A 21,677-nucleotide genomic window follows, 5' to 3' on the forward strand; every position below is an offset into this window, starting at 1 on the left:
CGGGGAGGCGGAAAGAGGGCGGGAGGACGAGCAGGCCGGCCGGCAGCCGCTGCCCTCGGCGGGACCGGGCGGCGTCGTCCCCCGCCGTCCCCGTGAGCGGCGGCAGGGCGGCTGTTACGGCGGGCAACCGCCCCTCAGAGCGAGGGGGGGTCGTGAGGGGAGGCGCCGCCTCGCAGCCCGCCCGCCGCCATTTTGGCTGGTTTGCGTCGCTTCCGCTGCTGGGAAGTAAACAGAGAGGGAGGGAGGGAAGGAGAGAAGCGGCGATCGCGGGCGGGACGGGACGGACAGCAGAGCACAGCCGGGCGGAGGAGGCGCTGGGGTCGGCTTCGGTGGAGGGAGCCGATGTGGCCGGAGCGGAGGCGCCAGCGCGGCCCGAGTCCCGGTTAATGCGAAGCGCAGCAGGGAGCCGCCAGGTGAAGGGGCTGGAAGGGGGTGGGCGGCGGCGCGGCAGGACCTTCCCGGGGACCCCGGCCGCGCTGCTGGTGCGGGGAGGAGAAAGGGCGGGCGAGCAGTGAGGGCGGCAGGGCTTGGGGCCCTGCCCGGGCGCGGCGCGTCCGCCCGCCGTCCGTCAGAGCTCGGCGGCGCCGCGCCCCGGGCCGGGGCCGGAGCCGGGCCCGGGCCCGGGCCCGAAGGAGCCGACCCTGAGGGGAAGCTTCTCCGGGAGCAGCGGGGCTTAAAACCTACCCTCGGTGTTCGTAGAGTATCGCTGCCTCGCAGCCTTCTCTCGATAACAGTAGTAAGTGGTACGTCTCGCATGATTTTTAGCGGAGCAAGTTGTTGGCGGCGGTTAGGGGTTAGGTTTGTGGCTGGTTCGCCCCCTCTTTCAGTCCATTCCCCCCGTTAGCGCCTGCACTCCTCCTCCTGTTTCCAGAACAGCCTTACTTCAGCTGTAAAACACCGCAACGAGCTCAGTTAGGCTTGTTCATGGGCGAGCGTTATCAGCAGGATGTAAACAGCCGTCCACAGTTGTTTGTTTTGGTTTGGTTTGAACTGCCATTGTGTTCTGTCTGCACCTTACTCAGTAATAAAAACAATATTAAGCATGTGCTTTGCTCCTCCTCCTCGGTGACTGAACTATGCGATTATGGTCGAACATGACTATTGCAAGCAAGATAGCGTGGGTTGCGCCCAGATGCGGAGTTCAGAACACTGAGTTCAGAAACAAGTTATTACAATAGGTTGGGAAATTTACTCGGAAATATCTTAAGGAGTCAGGCATCCTGATTTCACCCGTCTTTCTGTCCTGGTACAGTTGCATATTTTTTTCCCCCCCTTTCTGTCAAGGTCTTCGATTTTAAAGCAAAGTTGATTATAGCAGCAGTTTGGAAAAACTGATCAGTGATAAGCATGTCCTGAGTATGCCAGAGAGAGTTAAAAGCAAGATTGATGGCTCAAGTGTTGTAAGAGGCGATAAGCAAACATTGTTTGAAAAATAGTTTGTATCCATGCAGTAGTATGCTACCGTGGAATTTTGCATCAGTGTCTTTCTCGCTGAAAAGTTATTTCTGTTGGCCTGGGGTTTAAAATGGTTAGATCTTTACGCTCTCAGATACATTAAAACAAAGTGAACTGAACTGCCTAATTGCATTTGCCTGTTGCTATATTATATTTCCAGAAAGGTTTACTCTCATGAGTGGCCTTATTTTTTTATAAATAATTTTTAGATGACTCTGCAAACTTCTGTAGGCAAATCTGCATTCTTTCGATCTTGTATTTATTTTATTGTTAGGCATGTGAAGAGGCTGAAACCAGTTATGTTTTTAAAAAGCTATTCCAATACTTTAAATTCTGAAACATGACGCATAGATGTTCATAGATGTCATAGATGACAAAAATTAGAGGAACAAATTAATTAGAAGGTAGGTGACAAAACAGTCATCTGATTCTTAAAATTGTATTTTTTAGTCTTGAGCTTAGATACGTTTTTCTCTTTCGAAAAAGTTCCACAAGGAAATATTTTTGAAAACTTATGATTACTTTCTCTTTTCAATTACAGGAGCATCTGAGATGTCAGTAACAAAAAAGTTGTTTGGAAATGTCTTTTCCCATCCCCTACTTGTCAAGCTATGGCACTTAGAACACGTAGCATCTTATTTTCCTGGGGAGACTGTGACCTGAAATTCATCATCAGTATAGCTCTAGTGATGGCCATATTGTCTCTTTTCTTCATTGGCTGTCTATAAAAACTTGGGATAGTACCCCACAACTTAGCGTAAAGTTTAAAGGAGTATTGCATTTCAGACTAGCTTGTTACAGGTAATATACTTGGACTATGCTTAGCAGTTATCTCAAACACAGACATGACAGGTTTGCAGTGAACTTGCTAATCTAATTCTTGATTAGTTACTAAGTTTAATTATTCAGTTTTCACAGTTGCAAAATCCAGTTCCTCCATCTTTTTGTTAGTTGCAGATGGTTCTAAGTCACTATTCAGTTTTCTTGCTTTCCTTCTGTACCAGTGAAGTTAGTGGCTCAGCAACAGAACTCTCTCAGGTGGAAAACTTGTTTTAGCACAGGAGTCATGTTTTGCATAGTCTTATAGTCATGAGCTGTGAATCACAGTAAACAGTTCTCAGGGAGCAAGTAGAGATTTTTGTTGTTTTCATCTAATGATTGCCCCCAAGTGCTACTGGGATTAAAAAATGAAGTTGAAAAAATCAAGGCAAATTCCATCAGTCTTTCATGACAGTCTGTTCAGGTTTGTTTGCATCATTTTATGAATAGCTTCAGACCTTAAGTGACAGCTTGCTATTGTCTTGTGAGTAGATAGGATTAAAGTGTTTCAAAGATAGTTAAAGAGATGCTGGCTTTGAAAAAATAATCTATGATGCGTTGGATGATAGTATAATTTTTCACTTGTATATCTAGCATATTACAGTTCGTTTTGAAAAAGACTTCTAAGCTTTTACTTACTTATGGTACATAGCAGGGAAAGTTAATTGTCCAGATCCCAAATGAACTGGGCATATGATAATCTTGTATGTGTAATTCTACTTGAATGTTAAATCAGAATTATTTCACTTAGTACAAAGTCCATGCTTATCTTGTAGAAATCATGGGGGCTGGGGGGTGTTTGTACGTATCGAGCCCACCACAGCCCTGGATTCTCTTAGCTTTTTAGAGACTATAGTTGAGTGTATTGTAGTTTAGCGTGAGGTCTCATTCATCGTCCTTTAGGACATGATGTGCATTGTACTGAGGCTTTTAAAAATAAATGATTGGATGCTAACTTCAGTTGTAAGCTGGCATGTACAAAAGAACACGCTTTGATCAAAACCCAAAGCTAGATTTATTTCAGATTTATGTAGTGGTGAAGTTTTTTCCTCTTTAATAGTGTAATATAAGGTAGAATTTTTGTAAGTGAGACCGCTGTGGAAGAAGTATGTGCTACTGAGAATGAGACAACCTTTTGCCTCAGACTTGCTGAATTTAATATGATTTTGAAGAAAGTTTGCTGACTTCTTTTGCGGGTTGAAACTTCTAGACTGTTACTGAAGATCTTTCATAATCCCTATTTACTAGGTAGTTGGAAAAACAAAAGCACACCAATGTTCTTGATGAAATATATTTTTAAGGATACTGATTTAAAATAGATGCCTATTGAAGTAACCTTTTTTTAAATAAGTAAAAAGAAAGTAAATGTTCTTTCTGTCTAGGAATAAAGATTAATTGGCCAGATACAACATCTGCAAGATGCAATACCTGCAAACATGCATACGCTCACTATTTACTTTCTTGCCTGCCTTTTGCCTTCCACAGTTTCAAATGTTGTTTCTGGTGAATAGGACTGGGGCAGCAATATGAATGTCAGTGTTCACAAAATTGTTCAGAAGAATATCTTTCCATCAGTAGGAAAGTAGAGTGATAATGAACAAAACAGTAAAACAAATTAGGTTCAAAGTGTTCTCAAAACAAAAGTGAAACACTGAAGGAGATTGGCTGTTACAAATGGATTGGCACTGTTAATGATTAAAGAAGCAATATTAAAGATATCTGTTTAGATGGTAATGTGATTTTTAGACTACCACTTCAAACTCATTGTTAATTGTTTTTTTTCCGTTGGGGGTGAGCAGGGGGGACACACTCCTGCAAAAGTGTGGTTACAGAAAACATGCTTTTTCACCTCCACACTTTTCTATTAATACTGTTCTTTTCAGCTCTGTTACGTTTACAAAATATATAGAATTTTTTTAATATATTTTTATAGAATGAAACGAGGAAGGAAAACGAACGAGGCCAACAGCAGTTCATCTGAGGAGACAACTGAGAAAGAATCCAAGAGACACAAGGTTATAGATGAGAAAACCATAGTTGTGCAGAGTCCTGACTGGGCAAACCTGCTTCAAGACATTATCCTGCAGGTGTTTCAGTACTTGCCCCTTCTGGATCGTGCTCATGCATCGCAGGTCTGCAGAAGCTGGAACCAAGTGTTTCATATGCCTGATCTCTGGAGGTGTTTTGAGTTTGAACTGAATCAACCAGCTACGTCTTACTTGAGGGCTACGCATCCTGAACTAATCAAGCAAATAATAAAGAGGCATTCCAATCACCTGCAGTATGTAAGCTTCAAGGTAGTGTATTTTATAGGCTTTTAAAAAGTAATTTTATAAAAATAAAAGCATCTGTTAAACTTAGTAGTTTTTCTTTCTTTCTTTCTCTTTTTTTTTCCTTCAGAATATTTTAAGGAAATATCTCTGATACTTTTGAGACAGCTTTGGTGGTTCATCTATATAAATATCACAGCATGAGAAGTATGATTTAATTGTCAGTAATTGAAATACTGATGATAAGTGCTAATGGACAATTGTGATCAAAACATTTTAACATGCTGAAAATTAAAGAACATCACAAAACGTTACGAAAGACTTACAATGTTATTTTTGTGATTAGGGTTGTCAGTTATTTAAAAAGAAGTACGGTACCTCTCAGTGTGGTGGGCCTTGTTTTCAGGCCTAGTATACTGAAGAAATGGGCTCTCTAAATGAGCATGCAGACATGGAGGTTACCTCCCAATTCATTTGTTTATTTGGGTATGTTTTCAGGACCAAAACTTGGAATAACAGTTCTGAACATACCTTTTCATTGCCTGGGGATTTTTTTGTTTGGTGTTTTTTTTTTTTTTTCTTTTTTCTTGTAGCATCTTAGCTGGTTAAAATTCTGCCTCAATGAGAGGGCAGAAATAGTTCAGTTCTGATACTACTCTACATGTGGGTATCTGCCTCAGAATTAAGCTTGATCAGAATGCATAAAGTAAGCATTTCCCCGTTTCACATCCTCTAAAGGGTTGGATCTAATATTCACGGTCAGAAAACATCTAACGCACAGAGAGAGACTTCAGTACTACTAGTAAGCAACTAGCAGTTTTAGTACTAAATTGTATGGGACTGTCTGTGTATGGCGTCTCAGCACAGCTGTGTTTCAGTTAACTGAAAAAATACATGGGATTTGCACAGGATGGTGTATCTACTGATTGTGCTTGGCTGAGAGAAATACCATTTGGTGAGAATTATTTTCAGCAGGTGAAACCCTTTAACATTGGCCTACATATCACTGTGTTTTGGAAGGATGCCGTGAAGCAGTCATGGCTGCATATGCATCAGCTATGTGACAAATTTGGAAAGGAAGTAACTTATGCAGCAAGGTGGACATACTAGTTGTTTGTTTCTGAAATCTGGCAGTTTTAATGTAGGAATGATCAGTGTGCAGGTAGCTGGGGCACCTCTGCCTTGTCACGTGTATTGCTACTGCTTGATGCAATACCAGCTACAAACTGTTATCACAAGGTTTGCAGGGTTTTTATCAGTGTCCAAATAAAGAAAATTTATAGCAGTATTGGAATGACCTTCCAGTGTCTATCTCCTGTCTATGTTGCTTTGCACCAAGTGTTTTTGAAGGATTTCGGATGCCCTTCATTGGAAGGGTGATACCCACATCATTTCTTGAACATGTCCCTTCAGTTGTCCTTCAGTGTTTCACAATAAACACTAGATTGCAGGAAATACTAAGCAGCAAGAATAATCACAAAGAATTGGATATAACAGTGACTGTTACTCTGCCAAGGCTGAAAACTTGGGGATTTTTTTTGTAGGCAAAGAAAGATTGGATTGTTTAAAATGGAGGTTTTTTCAGCTTGTGTTCAAGCAGAAAATGAACATTCATTGGGCATAGATCAGTTGCTGACAAGGTATCGTGGTTTATGGTAGACTTAAAATTGATATTGTGATCAAGCTTTTTACTGTTCTGTAGGTTTGCAAAGCTGTCATGCCTACTGTATATAAGAGGTTATTCAGAAGGCACATCTGAGTGTTGGGGGAAATTCCACTGGAGGCACACTAAGTGATTCAGTTGTGTAACAAGTGGACTAATGAAGATTTTTTTTTTTCAGAGTATCCATTGCATATCTGTTGTGATATTAATGATAAAGGCCCAGTCATATAGGTTCATATGATAGTGCACTTAACTCTCTAGCAGCTCTATGTTATAAGCTGAGTCACCGTAAAAGGAAGCAGCTTTTCACACAGTAAAGGATTTATAGAATTCCTGCATTTTGATAAGGAAGAATATAAAGAGGAAGTGAGGTAGGCTCTGGACCCAAATGAACCTCCACTTGCTTATTATTTTATGTGGTTTGAATATCATGGAACAAACTGTTTGGCTGACCCCTCACCATGCTAAATGGGCATGTAGTGATAGGACAAAGGGTAGTGGCTTTAAACTGAAGGAGGGTAGATTCAGATTCTACATAAGGAAGAAGTTCTTCACTGTGAGGGTGGTGAGGCACTGGAACAGGTTGCCCAGAGAAGTTGTGGCTGCCCCATCCCTGGCAGTGTTCAAGGCCAGGTTGGATGGGGCTTTGAGCAACCTGGTCTAGTGGAAGGTGTTCCTGCCCATGGCAGGGGGGGTTGGAACTAGATGACCTTTAAAGGTCCCTTCCCACCCAAACCATTCTATATGATTCTATGATGCTGAATTTTACCAAAGTGTTTAGGAGAGTGGTAAATTTATAGCAAATTATCTTGGAATTTTGATATGTATTTTGGGGGGAAAAAGAATGGCATTGATGGATTCTCAGTGAGGTGTTTTGTGGGTTTTTTTGACATCACATTTCAGAAGGTAAAGTGAAAAAAAAACATTAAAGTAAATCTACTCTACTCTGCTTTTTTGTAAAAAGTGTGTTTGATTCAGTGTTTTCTGAACAATAAATCTGTTTTGTTTTAAGGTGGACAGTAGCAAGGAATCTGCAGAAGCAGCTTGTGATATTTTATCACAGCTTGTGAATTGCTCTCTGAAAACACTTGGGCTAATTTCAACTGCCCGGCCAAGCTTCATGGATTTACCAAAGGTATTTTAATATGTATATTTTTGTATAGCAAAACATTGCAGTGGTTCATACAGTATCTCTATAATTTATGAAAGGTTTTATTGTAAGAATAAGAATCTTTGGTAAGGAAAACTTTATTACAGGGCTCTATTAAAGGGAGGAGCTGAGATGTTGTACTAAGATGGCTAACTAAAGTTTCACTCATTCTCTGCATCATGTGAGAACTTAGTCCTGACCTTGTTCTTCCAAGTCCTCCTGTCTATTGACCTCAATGTAATACTGAGCAACATGATGCAAGTCAGGAGGCTAGATGATTTGTGTCTGTGTAATTGTACTGTGAGACTGTGGGAGATGTTTAGGAGACAATTATAATTGCATGAGTAGTCGAGTTTTATCCATGTGGACTTGCTGTAGGGATTATATTATCACTGAGCTGTCTTTAGAAAGCAATATGATCATGATTTTCAATACTTCATGTTACACAGTCGATTGTCAGATTCTGAAGTGCTCTGTATTTCTGCAATTATCTGTCAGATTCTTACCTTGCATGTTTACCAAAAATTAGATTTATTTATAAGACAGCTAATCTAGAAGACAGCAAATCTCTTATATGTGCTTCTAAACAAGAATTCCTGCTAGCAAGGTACAAATGTACTGTTGCTGAGGAGCAGGAGAGTGGTTGGGGTAACCTGGGCTGCTTGTTCTATGGCAGGGACATCTTGGATGTCTTGCAGCTGCAGTTCTTGAATCCAGTCCAAATGTATGTGAAGGGCCAGATACAGCTAGCCTATTAGCTGGATCTCAGTGATGTCATTGCTGATGATGGCAACAAGGACAAGGAAGAAGTAGGGACAGCCTCAGGAAAGGAAGTAGGCTATAGGGTTTAAGCAAGGTTAGCTACAGAAGGATTATCAATTATTGTCCTTGGCAGTGATCACAGCCACGTCATGTAGTCCTCCTGAATATGTATTTTTAATCCTTATTTTTCAAAGATTTTCCAGATCTTTAATTAGCTTTTGTATGGGGTTTTTTCATTTTTCAATGTACTTTGAGTTGTGACTAGGAAAACCTGAACATAGTGAAAACACTCCACAGGCTTAGTGTGTTAGCAATACTTTGTCCTTTCAGCTCTTGCATATTGTATAATTTCTTAATCTGAATGCTGGTTTAGCTCTATTGCTTAGTTTTCACTGGAGGGGTATGTTATGGTCCTATTCAGCTTGCTGAATAATTATTTGTAGTCAGTCATGCTATGGTCTTATTCAGCTTCAATGCTTCTAAAATACAGGCTTCTTTTTTTTGTTCCTAACAGGTTCACATGTGGCCTTTTAAAACTATATTCAAAATGAGCCAAAATCAACTCTAGGCCTAATTTTCCTTTTGATATTTACCACTCCAATAATATTGTCACTGGCACATGTTACCAGCAGCAATGATTTTTAAAGAAGAGAATTGGACCATGAATAAGTTCTTAGGGGAAGCTGTTAGTACCAGGCCCGTTGGATGAGAAGCAGGCAAAGATGAATGGATCTGAAAAATGGTTAACACTACACAATTTTTTTTTTTTTTTTTTTTTTTTTAATCAGATTGTATAGGAAGTCTGAACTACTTTGCATTATCTTCACTGGCACTCTTCTGATTTCAGATAATGAGATGTCTGGAAAATACTTGTAAATTACATTTAGTATTGTGTTGCCTAGTCCTTTCAATGAGCACATTCTACATAAATCTTTTAAAGAATCATACCATAGGCTACATATGTGTCAATATTCAAAAGACATTAAATTCCCAGCTTTTACATTTTGGGATATTGGCTGTCTTCTGTTAGCTTTTCAACTACAGGTTCAAGTTACCTGTTTTTGTAAACATGGTTAGCTCTTTGCCTTTCTATTTTACAGCCTTCTTAGTGAAGGAAATGGCATTTTTATTTTCTGTATTTAGAATGTATTTCTACATATTTCTGTATTTAACACTTTTGAAATACAGAGTGGAAATACTATTAAAGCACCTTGTCTTCAGTACGTGATGTATATAATCAGTGTATTGTCAGTATAGTTGGGAGTGGTCCCTAAAGCCAAAATGCCTAATGCTTCTGATTTGAACTTTGCTTCCATTTGCATGAACTGACTGACAGTTATAAAAATATTCATTCCTGATCTAAATCTAATTGTCTGTGAGTTTTAGCAAAACCAATCTTATGTCACATAAGATTGAGCAAATACTGTTGTCAGGTCTTCTCTCATATAACTATTCAGGATTCTACATGTGCATGTGGCTCAGAGTGAAACAGTATTGAAATCAAAGTAGCAAGTAATTTCATGGGATATTTAATGTAGTGCATGGAGGAAGTACTTTTTTTTTAAGTCTCCTATTTAGTCAATCTTGTAAGAAATTGTGAAGATAAGCTAATTATTCACTTCCTTCATACAAGCATGGCTCTATCTGCTCCTTAGTGTGTGTTTCTCAAGTTAAGGTGTCCTGGGCTCTGTCTTTACTGGTAAGTTTCCATGTTTACATAAAAATGCTGAGGAGCAACCTTGAGCAATGGACTGCCATTATCTGTGCTCCTTAATCAGTAATTAATTGATCACCTGATCCTTGGCTCCGTTTGGACCGCTCCAGTTAGCATTCCAAGACAAATCTGTTCAAACCGTAAATACTCTGTGTGGATGGTAGACAGGGAGTAGTATTATTTGGCTTTGGACACATCTTAACAGTACAGGATTTCCACTCTTGACTGTGTTTGCCTCTCACCAATGCAGCACAACTCACCGTGTGGGAATTCCTGTTCCAGAAGATGCTTCTTTTAGAGTGCAACTTGCAAATTACCCTCAAAATTAGGGCCTCTAGGCATTCTCTTTGCTTGTGCTCTTCCTATAGATTTAAGTTTGTGTAGTGGGTTGTCCTGGGTCAGGTTCTTGATTTGTTTAATGTTAGACGTTCTGATTTGCCAAATACATAGATTGATAGCAAAAAATGATTATACTTCTTCTGCTCACAAATATGTCAATTTTAGTATTAATTTTAAATTATGCAATATCAAAAGAATGCTTTTTCAGCAAATGCTGTCAATAAGTAAAAGAAAACTAGGACTGCAGTGAACCATTGAGATTTTTATTTCAGATACTACTGTTTCATTTAAACTTTTTGTTTTCCCAGTCTCACTTTATTTCTGCACTGACAGTGGTGTTTGTAAACTCCAAATCCCTCTCTTCGCTTAAGATTGATGATACACCAGTAGATGATCCATCTCTCAAAGTGCTAGTGGCTAACAACAGTGACACACTCAAACTGTTGAAAATGAGCAGTTGTCCTCATGTTTCTCCAGCTGGTAAGCTACTCTGTTTTTTGTTGGTTTGGGGCTTTTTTTGTTTGTTTGTTTGTTTTTAATGTATGCATTGAATTCTGTCTGAAACTAGTAAACCCTTGAAAAAATAAGGGTGGGATGAGAGTGAGGATGAATGTGGTATCTACAGCAACTGTCACTGAATAAAATACTAATTCAACTGGTTGTCAGTCCGTCCGTCCATCCTACCACTTGCAGAGTGACTACTGGGCTAATAATAAAATAGTGCATGTCTGTTCTGGACAAATAACTAACCTTTTGTAGAACTTAAAAGAGTATGTATTGACTTGATAGTGCACTAGTTCTGCAATGACTATGTAAGTATTCCAGTACAGTTAAGCTTTTTGTAATGTGAGTTCCTTTTCTGCAGTTCATTAGGTATGGGTTTTGAGTGTTGCAATGTCACGGATGATGAAGATGCTGGTTTAGTAATTCTGAAAGAAAGCAGTTTAATTTTTGCTGGAGAGGGGAGATGAAACTGAGCTGTGCAGAACTTCTGCCATTACCAAATGTACTTCATTAACACTCTGTGTTTGTAGCAAGAATGAAGCCAGCTAGTATCAGAATGAAATCACTCAAGATTGTTGAGATTCATAATATTAATGTTTGTGGAAGACTTATGCAATGCACAGCAAGTTTAAGATTGATTCACAGCCCATCAACTTAACACAGTTTTTCACCGAGAAATGGAAGAGGAGTTATAAATGAGATGCTGGCAACTTAGTTAAATTCCTCTTCTGAGGACAAGTAGAAACTACTGTCATCACCATAACTTTCTTCATGCAAATATATTGCAACTGTAAATATTAGGTATATTGTATGTAAAACTCACCGGCAGGACTCCTAATATGTGGTGAAAATGATACCGTAGCAGAGGGCATGTTGCTATAGTGATATCAAACAAAATGCAAACTTAATACCTTTTGCAGGTATAGCTCTCAAACAAAACTTCTTTGTATAAAGAAGTCCTGAAAACGCAGGTTTGTTTTGTAGCAGATTTGTCCAGCAAAAGGTGTTCACCAGCGTGTTAACTGGAATGTTATTTCCTTCAAAGCTTTGTAATCGTAGATAGGGGGTTGTTTAAATTAGCTTGAGTGACTGGTTTTTCTGGCTTAAAATTTTGTTTGAGAATCCTTGTATCTGAGAAGCACAGGAGGCATAATATGTCCTTCAGGAGGCATAGGCTCCAGCAGGAATTTGTAGCTAGGCAAAGAGAGTAATTTCCTTGGACTTGGATCCAAGAGCAGCCTGTCAGTTCTGGCAGACTTTGCTGGCTTGTGGCTAATCCTTGCTAGGTTTTATGGAACATCATGCACTTGGTAATTTGGGAGGTGCATGGGTTTATAAAGTTGTTTGACTGTTGTATTCTGTTTGATATATCTTGTACAATGTTTTAAATTGAAGGAGCAATGGGTAAGAAACAGCAATGCCTGTTTAAGGAACAAGGAGCACAACTACAGTTGTCCTTCATGGAGCAGAGGTGAATAGAATGGGATCAGATGCATTAGTGACAAAACAAGAGAGTGCTAAGCAAAGAGCAGAAGAATTTGATGGCTTAATTCAGGTATGGGTGTGCCTAGAGATGGAGAAAAAAGTGGAACAAAAGAAAGGACCTGGTATGTGGATAGTTGGCTTCAGAGCAGGCAGGCTGCAAAAATGACACTTGAAGGAAAATGAGAAACTCTTGAGTACTGAGACTTATCTGTATTTTTTTTCTAATGGGAATATTGCAATTAACAGGCTGCTATAAGTGTGGAAAAACTTTAATTGAACCAAAAGGGCCATGAGTTATGCAAAACTAATTACTTATAGATGCACTTAAAATGGTGTAACATGCCTTCAGATTGCGGTTGTGGCAGGGAGGTGGGGTGTGATGTTCATTACTAGGTAAGTTCTTAAGAAATCTGTTAGTGAAGGACTGAGAACAGTAATGCAAGTAGTGCAAGAGAGACTTCACTGCTGCAGGAATGAAGGAAAAAGATTGACATCAAACTGTGAATTGCTTCCAAAGGGTGCTCTGAATAATCCCTAAGTTACTGTACAAAGATAAAGAGGCATGTCTGGGTTTGGGCTGGAGAAATAAAGGCAGTGGTGTATTTCTAATCTTTGTGAGCATATCTGAAGTTTCTTCTGCTTGCTTTTTCCCCTCCGAACTTTAACTGCATTAGAACTGCAACAGTACCTTGTAAGACAAAATAATGGTTATTTTTAAATCCACATCAATGTGCTGTTGTTTATTACCTGAAATATTAGCTATTGGAACAGAGGGAACTGAAAGCATTCTGTAAGGGTTGTGTTTCTGCTCTGCTTTGTGGGTAGAAGGGTTGCTTCTCTTTGAGTGGGGGGGTAGGGGACAAGAGTTGAATGTAGGGTGTGTCTGCATCAGCAGTTTAGTAAAGGAATTTTTTTGTTGCGAATCTGTGCTGTATGACACCAGAGCGATTGATTTACCTCTCAGTGACAGAAAGGTTTAGGCAGCGCCTAGGAATGTTCTGTGGACGTACCACTTGCAGCGTGGGCTCCAGGCAGGCCTTCCAATAACTATCTACACTGTATTCATTGTCAGTTCTATATGCAGGATACATAATTTCACTGACAGTATGGAATGTGGATATCCAGTCCTAGACCCATAAAAGATCACAGCAAGTTGAACCCCAGTTCTTCCCTTTTTGCATTGCACTAGTCAATAAGGTACCCTTAAAGTTAACAAAGATAATTTGTTGAAGGGTGGCGGTCTGCACAACAAGCTGGTTTGGATGCTAAATGTGTAGCAAGTTGTTTTCTGAAACTGTAGTGATGAGACAATGTATCTGAATCTTGAAACGCTGTTTAAAATATTTCATGTGTCAACAGACCTAGGTGTTAGGAAGTGGCACACCTAGGTCTGCTTAAATGGAGTGGTTCTAGCTGTTGCAGGAGTATTGCTGTAAGAATAACTGTTTGTTATGATTTAAGGACAGGAAATGATCTCTGGAATGTTTTGAAGGTACACAAAAGTTTGTAGTTATACTTACTTGTTCAAATTTTGTAGTCCAATCTTTAAAAAAAAACCCCACAAACCCTGGATTTTCACTTCATCTTGGATCCCATCCCCTCCTCCCAAATGAAATGATGAGTGTGCTTACATAGATAAACTGTTTCTACAGGAAATAGTTGCAATAAGAGTTGGGTTAAAATTGTGTTTACTTAAGTTCTGCTTTTTTTATTCATCTAAAAAACTTTTTATATTTGAAATGACAGTATTTGATATAGTTAGAAGAGCTTCTGATGGATGTGTTTTTGCAGATCCTGAGGTGGAAAATACATACTTTTTTAGTGTATATATTGATGCAATATTTTTACAGTAATTTTTCTTAAGGAAGTGTTTTTAGGCTCAGTGTAGGCTTCTCTTTTGAGTTTAATAACTGCATCTTAAAATAACCGCTGTCTTTCTATATTGCTTCCCATTGCTTCAAAGCTATATGGTATTGAGCTCAGTTTTTTTAGCTACATATTAAATGCTGCGTTCTCATCTCCTATACTAATGGAAAGACCATATCCTGAATTTCACAGAGTTTTCTGGGCCACATGAAATGCGGAAAGCTGTATGTTTTTGGTTTGGTTTTGTGGGGTTTTTTTTGTTTTGTTTTGGTTTGGTTTTGGTTTGGTTTTTTTTTTTTAGTACTGTTACCAGTGTGGTACCATTGCTTATATCTGCAAATAGGATGAGTGGAAACCTTATAGACTGAACTGAATTCTTTTTGTTAATGTCTTTGTCTTCCATGAGCAGCAGATTATACTGATTCATTAGAGTCTGAAAATCGCTGTTCTAGGAATTAATGCTCCCAGTTTTTAGTGTTTTCCCTGTTTTTTGCTGTTGCTTTTCCAGATTTAAATATTTATACTTTGCTAGAAAGAACAAATACTGACAGCAGTGACTGATAATTAGTTAAAATCTAGCATTCATTTTAGGTTTGCTTTCCTCAGGTGACAGATTTCAGTCATGGCTGCTTTGTCAGCCACAGAGCGGGACAGCAGTTCTTCTAGAGCAGGCTAGGGAAATACTTTTATTATGAGTAAGCCCCTCTTACAAAAATGAATTTGAGTATATGTGGTCCTACTACAGGGCAGAACAGTCAGAGTATGGTATTTACATATTTGTCACATGAGAATCAAACCCCCATAGGAAAGTACACAATGCAACACATTAACGTCTTTATGTTTCCCTAGCAAAATAGTGATGTAGTCGCATAGTGTATGTGCATTTTACTGTGTAGGTACAAAGAAGTCAGAAGACCATGCTTATGTGGAAAAGATTCATGTTTTGGTTGTCCAGTATGATTTTGTTTTGATGTTAAGTCTTGCTTGCATGTTGAAATAAGTGGTCTTTGCACCCTCTTCATACATAAACAAATTCACTCATATGTTTCTTGTTTGGTTATTAGTATATTTATCTGTGTAACCCCTTTCATAATGTTGTCTTTTCCCAGGTATCCTTTGCGTGGCTGACCAGTGCCATGGTTTACGTGAATTGGCACTGAACTACCACCTGCTGAGTGATGAGCTTCTGCTTGCTTTGTCTTCTGAAAAACATGTCAGGTTAGAACACTTGCGCATTGATGTTGTCAGTGAAAATCCTGGACAGACTCAGTTCCACACAATTCAGAAGAGCAGCTGGGACGCTTTCATCAAGCATTCTCCTAAAGTAAATTTAGTAATGTACTTTTTCTTGTACGAAGAAGAGTTTGACCCGTTCTTTCGTTATGAAATACCTGTCACTCACCTTTACTTTGGAAGATCGGTAAGCAAAGACGTACTTGGCCGTGTTGGGATGACGTGTCCTCGGTTAGTTGAACTGGTGGTGTGCGCCAATGGATTGCGGCCACTTGATGAGGAGCTGATCCGTATTGCGGAACGTTGCAAGTATCTGTCAGCCGTTGGCCTAGGAGAATGTGAAGTCTCTTGCAGTGCCTTTGTTGAGTTTGTGAAGATGTGTGGTGGTCGTCTGTCTCAGCTTTCTATTATGGAGGAAGTTCTGATTCCTGATCAGAAATACAGCTTAGAGCAGATTCATTGGGAAGTTTCAAAGCATCTCGGTAGAGTCTGGTTCCCAGACATGATGCCCACATGGTAAAGTCCTTAAAAGACTTCAGGGCAGATGGAATAGCACCTTAAACCCAAGCTTACCATATTGCAATTTACTGTATAAGCTTATATAATACTATAGTTTTTACTGTAAGTTACTTCATTGTTTCATTAGAAAATTAATTTTTCATTCAAAAATGATTTATGAAATCCAGATTCAAAAATAGAAATCATGGATAGCTCCAAAATCCTTTCTCATCCAAACAAAAATCTGTTTTCTGTCTTAGATTTGTTCTTTTTCATTGACAGTGACCTCAAACTTCTATGGAAATAAAAAATGTATTTAAAATACTGAAATGTACCTGCAGAATACCAGTTTTAATATGTTGTCCTTCTTTGATTTAGATGCTAGTATTGAACACGATCAGATTTGATCTTAAAAAACAAACCCCACCAAAATTGCACGCTTCTGTTGCAGAGTATAGTATTTCTAAATCCAGTCACCTAGATGACAGGATTAAGATTTTAAGGAGCATTTAGTAGGTTGTGAAATATACACATTCTTTTATATGAAAGTTATAAAAGGCAATAGCAATACACAATAATATAGTTTAGATAATTAAAATGTTAAGTTTGCTACCTTATTCAACAGATTATTAGATCCATCTAAAATGTATTTAGAGCGCAAACAAATAGTAGTGCAAGCTACCAAAAGTGGTGTGGATTTTTCTCCCCTCTATGCATTTTAACGTAGTTTGCTTATGGGGTCTCAGATCTGTGTCTAAACCTGTTTTAAGGTATTTTATGTCTAGCTCAGGAAGCGAAAGCATTCTGGGGAAAAATGTAGATACATTGTATTTAAAAACACATCGGAGTTAATGAGCTTTTCTTGCACATTAACCGGTTTTGCAGCATACGGTTAGATGGAATAATGTATAGTTTATTAAACGAACCCTGCAGTGTTAAAATGTGATGACTTGATGAACAGCATGAGACAAGAAAGTTAAAATTTGAATGGTGACCAAGAACCTTTTAACAAAAATCTTAAGACCTTTTGTCTGCTTTCAATTGGAGAGAAATGACATTGTAACAGTTGCTTAGGCTGTATAAACTAATTGTATACTGTAAATCTGTTTCAGAAATGTTTATGTATAAAGTGAATGTTTGATAGATTATCATTTTGTATACCTTTAATTCAGCTAGTTCAATCATTTCATAATATTTAAACACCTAAAAGCAGTAAACTTGCGTGAAGTAGAGCAATAGGCAAAAATTTGTTTTGAATACTTGGTAAATTGGTTTCATTAAAGAAAGATTTTAGTCTGTAAGTGGTGTAGGCAATGTATTGCCTGTGTTCTGGATGTGGCTTGTGACTTCATTTCTTACAGCCAACAGTTACGTTATTTTCTCTTTTACATTATTCATTGGTAACACTAAAGTATTCCCGTTACTGCTGAGTGTGTTTGAGGTGTCATCAGCCACCAGCAAGGCAAAGCCGCCCCAGCTCTGGCTGTACTGAGCGTAGCTGGTGGCTGCTTCTCATTTGGGCTGTACAGCTAGTTCTGGTAATCAGTAGATTTTCTTCATTTCTGAGTTCAGTAATGTTTATCCAGACGTATAGTTCAAGTGTAATACACTTATGAGCGCATTTAAGTTCATAACTATATTTTGAGCAAACATTGCTCAACAGACTGGACATCTTTGTAGGGTAGTTGTATGTTTCTGTAGAGCTTTGATTTAAAAATCACATTTTATGAAATACACAGGTTTTGTATTAGAATTTGTTAAATTAATGTAATACTACAATTTGCTTTTATTTGTATAAAAGGTGTCAATATATTTAGTCCGTAAAAGTAAAAAAGCTCAGTGTTTTTTATATTCTGACTTTTGGAATTGCCTGCATGATAAAGGTGGAGTAACACTACTTACGTGGGGAAGAGGACATGTTTTCACTAAAGTAATCTCATTAGTAACACAGCTAAAACCTCTTTGGACCTTGACTGCTGGTGTCCTGCTGTTGGCAAGGCAAGTTGGTCTGTTGCATACTGCTGTGGTAGTGGGGAATAACTGAAAGGTGAGACACAGCCTAAATATCCGAGTTCCCTCACTTCTGGAATTCGTATCTTTGAAGGCCAGTGTTCGGCTTCTCACAGAGAGACCTCCATCAGATCCTGAGGTGGGGAACATGTTAGCAGCTGAAGGCTTTATGCTTAGTTGTAGTAGAACTGCTTCCCCAGCAAGGTAAGTGGCTGGCCTTTTCGAGAAGGTCTCTGTTTTGTTGCATAGACTTCAAAAAGTCCTTCACAGATGCGACACAGGGTTGTAACAGTTATCAAAATGTTCAAGGATAAGAAAACACTTGAAAGCAGTTGACCACTGAAGGTCAGCAGTTTTTATACATCAAACCAGTTACAGCATCCTTGGCTCAAATAGTCCAGCTATAAAACAAACTTCCCAGGCAAGCCTATATCCTAAGTAGCTTCAGGAAAAGCTACAATGCTCCTTTTTAGTGAATCTTGTAAAATTCTTATTTTGCCTTCTGCACATGTTGGAACAAACGAATAATAATAAAAATCCATGACACAAGTAGTGACAAGAGTACCACAGACTGTCATGAAGTTCACTAGAAGCATGAACATCGGTGTCTTACAGCTGTATAAAATAATTTTCCCTGAGTTCACCTTTATTTCTTCAGTTTTCAGAAGAGGATAATCCAGCATTGGCTTGGTTGTCCAGTTTTGGGTAGGAGTTGTTAATGTGCACAGTCACAAATCTTACCTCTGGACACAAGTGCTACATCATTTTTTTTGATATAAAATTACCCTTGAAAGCTGTTGATGCCAAACAGCTGGGGTGATCCTGACCATTAATGCTAGTTTACCATGAGATGTTGTATTAAAAGTGAAAAGGTGAGTGATTGAAGAGCAGCTGTTTACATTAACAACTCGTGCAATTTACCTAAAGCTACAAACTTGTGAACTTAAGTGAGTTTTTTAGGGATTTTTTAAGTCAGAAACTTTAACTAATACTATGCAAACTGATCTAACTACATAGGTATAAATCTATTCCAATTGTTAAAATTTTGATGTGTGCCAAATCAATTCCCTGTGAATTTAAAGCAGGGGTCAGCTGGGCCTCTTTATATTTGGAGTGTAGGCCTGACTAAAACCTAAACTTTGTTACGTGACTTTAGAGAGATCTGTCTTCATCTCTGGCTGGTCTAGTTGGTTGCACATGGAATGGTAAAAATAAGTGCTGCTGCTGTATCTAAAACTGGAGCATTGATTACCGAGGAAGTTTGTGAAATCTTAACGGGACTCAGAACTTCAGTGTCTGTAGTTCAGACTATAAACTGTAAATTCATTTTCCTAAAATACAGGTGCTCCAAGTTCCTTGGAGATATGATTAAAGTTTAATAGTATCAAAACTAGGACAGTGAAACCACAATTAACCTTAGATGTTCCGGATGTTCATCTTCTATCCTTTTTGTTAGGTTTTTCTTATAGGATCACATCCGCTGCTGGCTGTTGTAGTTCATGTGCTTTGAAACAGAGACTGTGGTGTGCTGTCTGCTCTGTCTTGCACCTGTGCTTTTGTAAGATGGCATTTTCTCGCAAAATGCTGAGGAACTGGGACAGCTTTGGACCTTTCAGAGCAAAATATCTGTTCCTCCCAGACTTGCAGGATGACAGAAAACTCATAGTTTCCCATTTTAGGATGATCCTGCACGAAGATCAGCTGTCATGATTTGTTATACGAGTAAGAAGAAAGATTCTTGTGATTCCTTGTATTGTACTTTACTTTATCTGTTGTATGGTCATTTATGGATGTAAGATAAAGAAGAAATGTGCAATCCAGACTTAAATCAATGAACTGGCAATCAAGCAGCCTGGATCTCAAAACCTGATTTAAATATTAGTAAGGCAAGAACTTTGGTGGATGTAGCGTTATACCAGTTTTGCTGGTTTATCCCCAAGGAGCAAGATTTAAGAGATAAAAATGCCACTCTTGAACCCTTCCCCAAACAAAGGCTTGAGGGTAGGAGGAAAAGGGTTGATTTCCCAATGCTATTGCTGAAATCTCTGACAGTAACAGAGTATCTGGGCTGGAAGTCCTGCAGACCTATGTGACCGCTGGCTCCTTTCTTTCCTCAGAGGCTCAGGCACCCAAAAACTATTCTCTGCACTAACACCCTTAATGTTGTGGGAAAGAGGCAGGCTTTAGAACAGTCCCTTCTCCCATGGCCTGCAGCATTAAATTAGATGGTATGGTATCAGCTGGAAAATTCCTTGCAGGAGTCTCATTCATAATAATAGTTTTTAATCACAGAACCCCACAGACTGAGTCTACCATTAATACTAAATTTTAAGTGTGATGTGACATGGGAGATGATTCTTTTCTTTCTATTAGTGTTCCCTAGACTGAAAAGAGGATATTCTCTGGATGGCTGGTAAGGTCTTATTTTTACTATCTAATTTTGCTAATTTGCAATCAGCACCTGATGGTGGGGGTGTTTATGCTTTAGACTTACAATTTAGACTCTGCTGTAAGTGGAAGAGCGGAAGCCTGCTCTGCTTTTCAGGTTATTCCCTAGTTGTGAGTTGTGGTGACTTCAAAACCAGAAGAGCCTCAGCATCACTGACACCATCCTCAGTTATGGTACTGAAGGCAGCAGCGCTCCTAATCCAGGACATCTGTGAGGGGGAAGGCAGAAAGCATTTGTACCAGCTATTTTCCTTGCATGGTCCTTCAGGGAACAGGATCTGCATGCTCTATTTGACCTTGATGTACGACAAGTCAGGAACTCCCTTGCTTGAGAACCCTCCTGGAGTGAAGTGGAGGTTACAACCCCAAGCAGCTCAGTGGTATAAAAATTGAGCAGTTTTGCACAAGACTGCTGTGCAGACATTGAAATTTTTGTATTACAGAATGATCGCATATTTTTACCCTTAACTGCAACATGTATAAAAGCAGGGAGCAGAACCAGGCACAGTCTAAGTGACCAGTAACTCCTGTATGTAAAGCATGAGTAATGACTAAATGACATATTCACTGGACACAGGTAAATGAGAAAGCAGGAGCTTATCCTTGAGCCCAGCAATTAGGACAGTCTGCTGGTTCCTACTGTCAGGCAAGTAAGTGCTAATACCAGCTGGTTGTGAGTGAAATGTTAGGTGTGATCCTATTATACCTGCTCCCCTGTGTGACTTTCAGCAGGAAGACATCCTCCTCAACTGCTTGAGCTAAATAGGTGGTTTTCAGGCACAAACAACAGCAGCTCATCAGGTGTACAGAAGCTGTTGGATGTCACAAACATTTGCTTTTTAAGTGACAAAAGTGTCATCTTTATGGATCTGTTCTGGGCTTGTCTAAACTTCACAGAAGTAGCCTATTCATCACCTCAGTGTTATTTTTGGATCTAATGCGATATGCCTAACTCAAGGATTCTGGATTCTGCCTACAACAGAGCACTGCACTCGCTAACTTCAGTCTAAGTGCTAGTGAAACTACTTCTGGTGCAGTAGTTAGTCAACTTCAACTACTGCACCTCTTCCAGAATTGCAGTTTGAGCTGGTGGAGGTTTATTTCCACCCAGCTGTGCATTCCATCTGAACAGCTGGCTTTTAAGGTTCTGAACAAAAACTCCCAAACTGAGAGAAGCAAAAAAGTGAGGGGCTCTCTCCCCAGCACTTGTACCCAGAAGGAATAAATACTGGCCTCAGAAGAAATTCATGTATGTTAAAAAAAGGGCAACTCCTACATTGATAATCGGTACCTTTAAACTGAGTATAGAGTTCAAAGTGCAAAACAGAGTTGCATACACACGTGGCTGCATAAAGGAATCATCAAATGATTGTCAGTGTGACCTACTGCTGAATACACTCACAGATTCTGTCCCATATACAGCTGCTGCTTTCTGCTTTTGCCTGGAAGGGATGCAGTATC

The 21,677-nt window shown here is 39.2% G+C and overlaps 1 protein-coding gene across 1 annotated transcript; it reads left to right on the forward strand.

The window, feature by feature from the left end:
• Positions 1-150: 150 nt before the first annotated feature.
• On the forward strand, positions 151-17,640 carry FBXL3 (F-box and leucine rich repeat protein 3). Its single transcript, XM_075046023.1, has 5 exons — positions 151-413; positions 4,208-4,571; positions 7,220-7,342; positions 10,481-10,652; positions 15,137-17,640. Exons 2-5 carry the CDS (start codon positions 4,209-4,211, stop codon positions 15,778-15,780), a joined length of 1,302 nt encoding a protein of 433 aa, XP_074902124.1. The 5' UTR covers positions 151-413; position 4,208; the 3' UTR covers positions 15,781-17,640.
• Positions 17,641-21,677: the final 4,037 nt, after the last annotated feature.

The sequence above is a fragment of the Buteo buteo genome, chromosome 14 (assembly GCF_964188355.1).
Source record: "Buteo buteo chromosome 14, bButBut1.hap1.1, whole genome shotgun sequence".
In the NCBI taxonomy this organism is placed as follows: Eukaryota; Metazoa; Chordata; class Aves; order Accipitriformes; family Accipitridae; genus Buteo; species Buteo buteo.